Below are 9871 nucleotides of genomic sequence, written 5' to 3' on the forward strand. Positions count from 1 at the left end.
TAATTAGTGCCAGAGGGATGACTCACAAAACAAGAGAAGAAAAATTGTTCAAATCAGCATCAAATAACCTTGTCAATTGAGAAGTAGCAAGGTCCAAGTGCACGTTAGAGAAAAATGAGATTGAAAATCCTGAATCAAATACCCACCATTCTATGAAACCTATTTTCATATTACTATTTTTTTTCATAAAAATTATAATATCATTTTACACCGAATCATATTATTATTTGGTGCAAAACAATTGTGGACATGTCAGATAGACATTAGTTTATAGATAGTTAATTCTCGGTTGATGATATCTGAAATGTAGCCCATGAATTAAACCAAACATTTGGCTTATGAATTAACAGAAAAAATACTGAATGATATTATATCAATATTGCTTTCATGGACACATTGGCTGTTGTCAACAATGCTGGTATACAGGGATGGAACTTTGTAATGTGAGTGTATTTGGGATCAAGCTGGAAATCCTAAAAGAAAGCACCCTAGTATGTTATTGAGGAGGCACACATATTTCCCTCTGGCCACCAGACCCACTCTAGGCCCCAGGGTCTCTATCATCACCTTGCTCTGGGAGAGTCTGTGTTTGTTATTGAGGACGTAGACTCCTTTATCCACAGCCACCATACCCACTTTAGCCCATGGTCATACACTGATACTGATTATATATGCAATATGAGGACACAATATCATCACCTTGCTCTGGGTGAGTCTGTGCTTGTTGTTGAGGACGTAGACTCCTTTATCCACAGCCACCAGACCCACTCTGGCCCCAGGGTCTCCAGTGATCTTCAGACTGAAGGACTCGCGGGGGGAGTAGACTGCAGTAGGGCGAGAGGGTTCCACTTTCAGCTGAAGAGGGAGAAGAAGAGAGGGGGAGGGTTTCAGGATGTGAAACGTGTTTCTGTGGATAAACTGGTAAAGCGAAGTGCTACCATCACCAAGATCATGGGTTTGATACCAACAAGCATACTGATGGAAATGGATATCTTATGTTTCGCTGCAAGTCACTTTGAATAAAACCGTCTGCCAAAAGAACAAATGTAAATGTGAGAAGACACAAAACTGCACGGAAAAGATCTTTACCTTCCCCATGCAAGTGTCCTTCACGTCCACCCAGACTGAGTCAGACACCACCTCAGACGAGCCCACATGGTAGTAAGCCACGATACGGAAGGAGGGGATCATGTCCTTGGTCACTGGTAGGGACAACGTCACCAGAGCCTGGGCCTGTCTCTTGAACCTTTTGGCCTGCACAACTTGCCCTTTGTTCAGGATCTATTGGAGAAAGAATTGAACACACACACACACACAAACACACACAGGGGCTGTTAGAACACATGCACACATCTAATCCAAATCGTGTGTGTGTCTGAATCTTTGTTGGTGTGTGTGTGTGTGTGTGTGTGTGTGTGTGTGTGTGTGTTTGTGTGTGCCATCTGTAAGGGAGCATCAGACAAGAGGGAGATGAAAACACCTACTAGGTAAGTGAAGTCTTGATGCTGTGCTGTGCTTCCTCCTATGTTCAGGTTGACCTTGATCTGATCTCCTTTAGCCAGCTCTGTTGCATCCACACCAATGTGCAGAAAGTTATTGGAGCCTCCCTTGGTCTTATAAGGCAAGGCTATCATGGATTGTCTAGCCTGACGAGCATCGGTGAGACCAGGATCCTTGGTCTTCACCTATAAAGTACAAATAAACACGTAATCAGCTTGGTGAATTTGGGGATGAAACCATACAAGAACACATGTGATGATTTCCATTGAGTACAGAGCTGTGCAGCGAGTAAACCCGACCCTGTGAGAGCCGTAAGAACTCTGCAACAGACAGATGCAAGAACAGACTGGTTTTAGCATCCCTGCTAGCATGCCCACATCTTTTTTTACACCAGCGTGGACCTTGCTTTGTTTCCAGTACATATTTTTACACAAAATGTACCCTTACTCTCAATTTATGTAAATGTCAGAGTATCCCATAATCCCAAATGATAGTTAGAGGCCATACCAAGACCAACATGTTCATTGACTGAGCATGTTGTGGGCTTTTGCAAGTATTCTGTTGTGTGGTACTGTTTGTTCAAATTGTTTCGAGAAATGCATTTACTGTTTTGTAATGTTAAGGATGAGGAGTATAAAATATAACTAGAATAAAATACTATTATAAAATATAATAGAGGTAAACTTAAAATGTATTTAGACTTACAGTGATTGACAGTTTGGAGGATCCACCCTGTGTGTTGACGGTGACTTTTGCCATGCCGTTGGAGCGAGTGGACCCCATCATGGATTTATCAAGATCCGTCACCTCCACATCAACCATTTCTGCAGGGGAGCCATCTGGATTTGTCACCAATACCTGTATGGGCACAAGCATATGCAGATTTAAACAAACAAATCAGATATATTACAGACAGACAGACAGACAGACAGACAGACAGACAGACAGACAGACAGACAGATAGATAGATAGATAGTGTAGGTGTTATAGAACAAGTTACAGTGTTGTGTGGTGTGTACTGAGGTGTGGTGTGTACTGATGCTAGTGTGGTGTGTACTGATGCTAGTGTGGTGTGTACTGATGTGTGGTGTGGTGTGTACTGATGCTAGTGTGGTCTGTACTGATGTGTGGTGCGGTGCGTAGTGATGCTAGTGTGATGTGTACTGGGCCTTTGGATGGATGGGTAGTGTTTAGCACGCGCACACACACACACACACACACACCATTAGGCATGTATGTATATATATAGATAGAGATATATATTACCTACAATGTGTTTGATACGGTCAAATTAGTCACTTTGGCTATTGTATTGGGAAAGTAGACAGGTCAAAGAGAAAGCTTTTAGAAACATGGATAGCACTCTGAACATGGTAGCTTAAACAGACGGTCAAAAGTGCTGAAGCGTTCTTAAAAACTCTGATGAAAGGCACGATTTGGTGCGGCGGCACACACAGTAGCTTTATCCACATATGAAAAACACATACACAATCAATCAAGTTCGGTGGCGACCTGACTCTGAAATTATAACAACCTGTTAAATAGGGGCACGGAAGCTTGAATGATAGGAGTTGTGCATTAAACGTTACTGCTATGTCCCTGTTGTAGTGGTCATCAGCTCGTAGGCTATCTGACCACTACAACAGGGACATAACAATAACATTTCCTGCACAACTGCTATCATTCATGGCCTGTTTTAGAGCAAAGATTGCTCAGCAGTAGTGATGTGTCGTTCGTGAACGATCCGTTCATTTTGAACGAATCCTTACAAGGACTCGGGAGTAACGAGTCCTCTCAAAGAGAGATTTGTTCATTTTCTCGTGGCCGCACATCAGGACTGTTGCATAGGCTCAGTCAAGGAAACATAAATTATTCGTTCAAAGACCCAGTCGGGAAATGAACGAATAATTTCTGTTTCCTCTAGCTACCAGTACTGAGCCTATGTAGGTCACGTGAAAAGGGATCCAAAGACGTACCCGGCAGATGAACGAATCATTGATCCGATGACTCGGTTGGCAGAAGAACGAAATGTTGATCCGAAGACTCGGTTGGCAGCAGTGTTAATTTCGTTGACGAAAACTATGACGAAAAATATTCGTTAACGACCTTTTTCCCGTGACTAAGACGAGACTAAGACGTGACGAAAACGGATCTTTATAAATAAAAACTATGACTAAATCTATTTTAACTTGCGTTGACGAGACGAGACGAGACGAAAATGTTGGTGGTTGACTAAGTCACAATTGTTTTTTTTTTCTAAACTTGTATGCACATCATTGGTTGAATGTTGCCCGGTCCTGTATCTATCCCTCCTCCACTCCCTGAGATGGCCAGACATGCAAGTGACGCCCTATGGCTTAACGTTATGATGGCTGGAGATCAAGCACTCGGTACTGGAAGACAAATAAGAATAGATATCCGGACAGTTTTAAATTATAACTTGACAGAAAATAAAACACAATGCACCGCAATAACCGGAGAGAAACCGTGTGGCTTCAAAATAGATGGGAAGAACACAACAAGAGGCACCTGAAAGCGCACAAGACAACCCTGCCATTTATGCCAAGGTAAATTAGCTAGTAACTGTCAATGATAATTAGCTAATGTTAACTAGTTATTCGAATATATTAGCCAACGTTAAGTTAACTTCAAAGGGGCAGTCGAGTGTATAGGTTGTGTCAGCTTGGATAACTAGCTAGTCATTTTCGATTGAAACCTCCCGTTTGGCTTGGCAAATGAGTTCCAAAACTTTTAGCTAGCTAACGTTGGCTAACTATGAGGTAGCATAGCTAAGTTATACTAGCTATCGATAACTAGCTAGTAAACACATTGCAGAATGGACTATAGGACAGGCCACGCATGACATTAATCAAGAAAAAATAAATGAATATGTGATTGGTTTACATATCCTTGTCTATTTATGCAATTGTTATTAGCACTACTTTCAACTCTCAAACTATCCGTCTAGCTAAATACTGTATGTTGGTTATCAGATTGCACAGCAATTCATATGGAGGATATGTGGTTGATTTAACTAAGGCCAGGTAGGCATAGTAGTTGTATTGTGTTATCAGATCATTTGAATCTTCAAAATCTAGACTTGATATTCTCTTATATTTTAATGATAATACTGTTAATTAAGTATTGCCTTAAAATTATTATTTACATTTAATTCATTGGAATTCAGCTGTAGGCATAGGAGATCTGTATCATAGAGACTAATTGCATCCACAGTTTACGTACTGCAAGCTTGACTATTATGCAGTTGTAGACACAACACAAGGGGTCCCCGGGCCTGAGAAGGGATGGAAAGGAGTTTAATGTGACTATAAGATGGACTTAATTTTTAGTTTAATGTGACTAAAACTAGACTAAAATGTAATGAGACTTCGTCGACGAAAACTAGACTAAAATGTTCTGAGTTTTCGTCGACGAAAATCCCAGACTAAAACTAAGCAGGATAAAAATGACTAAAAGTGACTAAAACTAATATGCATTTTCGTCTAAAGACTAAGACTAAGACTGAATCTAAAATAGCTGCCAAAATTAACACTGGTTGGCAGAAGAACGAAACATTGATCCAAAGACTCGGTTGGCAGAAGAACAAAACATTGATCCGAAGACACGGTAGGGAGGTGAACGATTCGTTCATATGCCTGGTACGAGTCTTTGGATCATTTTTCACGTGACCTGCATAGGCTCAGTACTGGTAGCTAGAGAAAACAGAAATTATTTGTTAATTTTGACTGGGTCTTCGGATACGGATCTTTTCACGTGACCTGCATAGGCTCAGAAGAGGAAACAGAAAGGATTTGTTTACCTCGTTCACTTTCGCATGATTATGTTTAGTAAGACGTGAATGATATTCGTTCACAAGTAATAGTTACAGGTTTCGGTATTTTAACTTTTTTGTACTTTACTTACATTTTTTTTGTATTGTTTGCCGTGATAATTAAATGCTAGTGTGATAATAAATGACCATTTCAAATCATCCAAACTGTCATGATACATTATTTTCATGCAGGAATTTTTTTTAAATTAGTATCTGCTGGTTTACATGCACTAACCTACATGAGAATATGATACGTGTTTGCAGTGGACGTATTTAGGCCAGGGAATTGGCTCCCCCCCCCCCCGTTGAAATGAACGAATGACTCGAAAAAAGATTTGTTCATTTTACTGAACGAGATTCAAAGAACCGAGTCAGTAAAATGATCCAAGCTTCCCATCACTATTCAGCAGTCCTCAGTCTCCCAACCTGCCAAGATGCTGATTGTGGATTATCACTCCGTTACATCCACCTTCAGTGAGGTGTGCACTGCCCTGCTATTGTTTCATCTTCATTGACATCTTTGACCGTGGCAACAGCCGAGTGATCCTTTTCCAAATTGAAACTCTTTAAGACCTACATGAGGGGCAGCATGGAGCATTTTGCGCCTAAACTAGCTATATCGTATCGTCTTGTCACATGATCAAATAGAGACTTGACATTGAACAACAAGATATACAGTATATTACCCAGCAATCATCATTGCATATCTGTATATGACAAAAATACCAAAGAAAATAAGAAATTATTCATTTAATTGAATAGATGTTTTAATAGTTTCCATAGATTATGTAGGAAAAGTATATAATTGTGTTATAGATTGCTACTGACTATTTCCCTCCCCCAAAGTTTACATAGTGACACTGTGAGACTGTCGCTTCCGAGAAACGCATTGCCGGTTGGCCCACTTTGCCCACGTGCCCCAGTGCACTGTCTAGGGTAACGGCCCTGGTATATCATATGTAGTGTGTGTTTGTGTGTGTGTATTCCTATGCTGTGTTTGGAATTCTGAAGAAGTGCGTGTTTGTGTTTGTGTGTGTATTAGTGTGTGAGTGTGTGTATTAGAGTGTGTGTGTGTGTGTGTGTGTGTGTGTGTGTGTGTGTGTGTGTGCACTGTCTATAGTTACGGCCCTGGTATATCATGCATAGTGTGTGTTTGCGTGTGTATTAGAGTGTGTGTGTGTGTGTGTGTGTGTGTGTGTTTGTATTCCTGTGCTGTGTTTGGAATTTGAAGTAAGGGCCAGGCTGCTCCACTATCAACACAAAATGAATGAATGGGCTAATTTCATTGAGGGACTTTTGGGCAGATAAACTGGCTTCTACATCTCGAGTCATAGACAAGATACCTTACCGAGACATCGAAGGGCATCCCTGGCTTGAAGTATTTAGGGGTCCTCTTGAAGTAAATGGTGTATGGAGACGTGACAATTGGTATGCCTCTCTTCTGAGCTTCCACCATCTCATTGCCTGAGACACAAACCATGCAGGTCATTATTATAGACTGACAGAAACCCAGATAGATATATAAACAGATAGATAGATATATATATGGATAGATGGACAGATAGAGAGGCAGATAGAGAGAGAGAGAGATAGATGGACAGATGTTTACCTGTCTCTGTTAGCACACTAACAGACACATAGAGGGTGGAGCCGACCAGCTCGTTTATCTCTGGGAAAGTCTGTGTGATCTGGTCTTTCTTCAGCACTGCCTTGCCTTTACCATCTCTTATCTGTAAGTGCATCACATGCGCCATCATACTGTGGGTTAATGTGTCTGTGCTTGCTATAGATGAAAATATTCTCAAATTCATGGTCAAGGCTTGGCTGCAGACAATCCCCACTAAATACAACCAGTCTTTGTGTTCCCAGCCTTGTGTTTTGGGATAAACTGTTAAAATATCAGCCATTGATGAATCCTCTTACACTATTCTAATTCATGACAGTCATGCATAATCTCTGTGTTTCTGTGCAAATTGATGGAAAAGACCAAACAAAGCGTTGTTCTGTGTTCTGTGATCATCGGTAACCTCTCTCTCACCTCAATATGGAGATGGTTTTATATAAATATATATATAATATATGTGTGTGTGTGTGTGTGTATGTGTGTGTGTGTGTGTCTGTGTGTGAGTGTGTATAAATGTGTATATAAGTGTGTGTGTGTGTGTGTGTGTGATTGTGTGAGAGTGTGTGTATATCTCACCTCTACCCTCTGCAGTGACTCTGCCAGACTCGTCTTCTCATTCTCCTTGGTCATCACTCCAAACGCCACAAATCCCACCCCAGTCACCTCCTTTCCGTACAAATACCTTAAACACACAAAAACTAAAGTTACCCAACATAAAGAAAAACAATACGCAAATGTCTATTCGAACCAAAAGTGGGAAAGATGCTCCAAACTCTACATGCAACCAACCTGGCAACAATGTCAACTGTCATGTCTGGGTCGTCCACATAGAAGAAGGCTTTCCCTGGAGTCAAAGAAACCTCAAAGCTGGGAAGAACTATGTAGTTAAAGAGGAGTGGGAGACAGGTAAAGAGAGGTAGAAAGAAGGAAGGAAAGAAAGAAACAGAGATAGAGGGTTTTAGTTCAAGTGTATTCTGCTTGAATGTTGTGCATTGACTTGTCCACTAGGTGGCTCCGTACCGTATTCTTTGACCTCAAACTCAGCAGTGAAGTTTCTCTGAGGTGTGTCAACAAACCTCGTTACCACCTTCCAGGTTCCAAAGCTTTAACATGAGAGAAGAATGAGCTTTTTGTATTAGTTTGTGTATATATATATATATATATATATATAGTATAAGTTATATGTAAATGTAAATATAATGCTTGAATAAATAAATGCATACATACATAGTCATAGAACAAATACATAAATAAATACAGGCGTTAGGGTACCAATGCCAACCCATGCTTCATGTAGATTACTAACCTGACAAGCTCGGTCAGCTTGTGTTCTCCAGTCTTGATTCCTTCTTTAGGGTAGATGACCTCCCTGCTGATCGTGATTCCATCTGGGGTCTTAAGGGGTCAACGTTTATTTCAGTTTGTTTATTCCTTAGAAATTGTGCAATTTTAGGTTATTTACTGAGTTTATTTCATTGCGCGCACACACACACACACACACACAGTGGGGAAAAGAAGTATTTGACCCCCTGCCGATTTCGCAAAGTTTGGCCACTTGCAAAGAAATGCGGGATCTGTAATTGTAATGGTAGGTCTATTTTAACAGTGAGAGACAGAATATCAACAAAAACATCCAGAAAACTGCATTTTATAACATTTATGAATTTATTTGCATTTGATCGCGGCAAATACGTATTTTAACCCCTACCAAACAGCAAGAATGCTGGCTCCCACAGACCAGTTATGTGCCCACAAGGCACACCGATTAGTCCTCATTAGGCCTAACAAGGTACACCTGATCTCAACTGGTGACGTGTATAAAATAAACCTGTCCAAAGAATCATACTACACACCTTCAACCTCACCACCATGGGCAAGACCAAAGAGTTGTCCAAGGACGTCAGAGATAAGATTGTAGACCTGCACAAGGCTGGAATGGGCTACAAAACCATCAGCAAGCAGCTTGGGTGAGAAGCAGACAACTGTTGGTGAGATTATTAGCAAATGGAAGCATCACCAAACAACTGTCAATCGCCCTCGGTCTGGGGCTCCATGCAAGATCTCGCCTCGTGCAGTATCAGTAATCATCTGAAACGTGCGGGATAACCCCAGAACTACACAGGGGGAGCTTGTGAATGATCTCAAGGCAGCTGGGACCCCAGTCACCAAGAAAACCATTGGCAACACAATACGCCATAATGGTTTGAAGTCCTGCATCGCTCGCAAGGTCCCCCTGCTCAAGGAAGCACATGTACAGGGCCGTCTGAAGTTTGCCAATGAACACTTATATGATTCTAACGTGATGTGGTCAGATGAGACCAAAATCGAGCTCTTTGGCATTATGTCGACTTGCCGCGTTTGCAGGGGGAAGAATGCTGAATATGACCCCAAGAACACCATCCCCACCGTCAAGCATGGAGGTGGAAACATTATGCTTTGGGGCTGTTTCTCTGCCCAGGGTACAGGACGACTCCACCGCATCTATGGGACTATGGATGGGGCCATGTACCGTGGAATATTGGGTGTGAACCTCATTCCCTCATTCTCTCCCAGTGAAAACGCAACCTTAAGGATTTGGAGAGGATCTGCAAAGAGGAGTGGACCAAAATCCCTCCTGAGATGTGTATAAACCTGGTGACCAACTAGGAGAACAGTCTGACGTCTGTGCTTGCCAACAAGGGTTACTCCACTAAGTACTAAGTCATGTTTTGCTAGGGGTTCAAATACTTATTTGCCGTGATCAAATGCAAATCAATTCATAGCTGTTATAAAATGCAGTTTTCTGGATGTTTTTGTTGATATTCTGTCTCTCACTGTTAAAATAGAGCTACCATTACAATTATAGATCGCGCATTTCAAATACTTATTTTCCCCACTGTATATACCTGCCCCCCACACATATACAGCACATACAC

The 9871-nt window shown here is 41.3% G+C and overlaps 1 protein-coding gene across 2 annotated transcripts in view; it reads right to left on the reverse strand.

Moving 5' to 3' along the window:
• The window catches only part of LOC105891048 (complement C3-like), an 81583-nt gene that overhangs the window by 68522 nt on the left and 3190 nt on the right, over positions 1–9871 (reverse strand). For both annotated transcript variants that reach the window (XM_042703549.1, XM_031562545.2), the window contains exons 5-14: positions 8263–8351; positions 7977–8059; positions 7746–7833; positions 7533–7638; positions 6942–7062; positions 6681–6796; positions 2206–2358; positions 1485–1685; positions 1090–1281; positions 700–855 (exon numbers count right to left, since the gene is read on the reverse strand). In XM_042703549.1, the coding sequence (XP_042559483.1) occupies positions 700–855; positions 1090–1281; positions 1485–1685; positions 2206–2358; positions 6681–6796; positions 6942–7062; positions 7533–7638; positions 7746–7833; positions 7977–8059; positions 8263–8351 (1305 nt within the window). The remainder of the gene's footprint in view (positions 1–699; positions 856–1089; positions 1282–1484; positions 1686–2205; positions 2359–6680; positions 6797–6941; positions 7063–7532; positions 7639–7745; positions 7834–7976; positions 8060–8262; positions 8352–9871) is intronic.

Source organism: Clupea harengus, chromosome 24 (genome assembly GCF_900700415.2).
Source record: "Clupea harengus chromosome 24, Ch_v2.0.2, whole genome shotgun sequence".
In the NCBI taxonomy this organism is placed as follows: Eukaryota; Metazoa; Chordata; class Actinopteri; order Clupeiformes; family Clupeidae; genus Clupea; species Clupea harengus.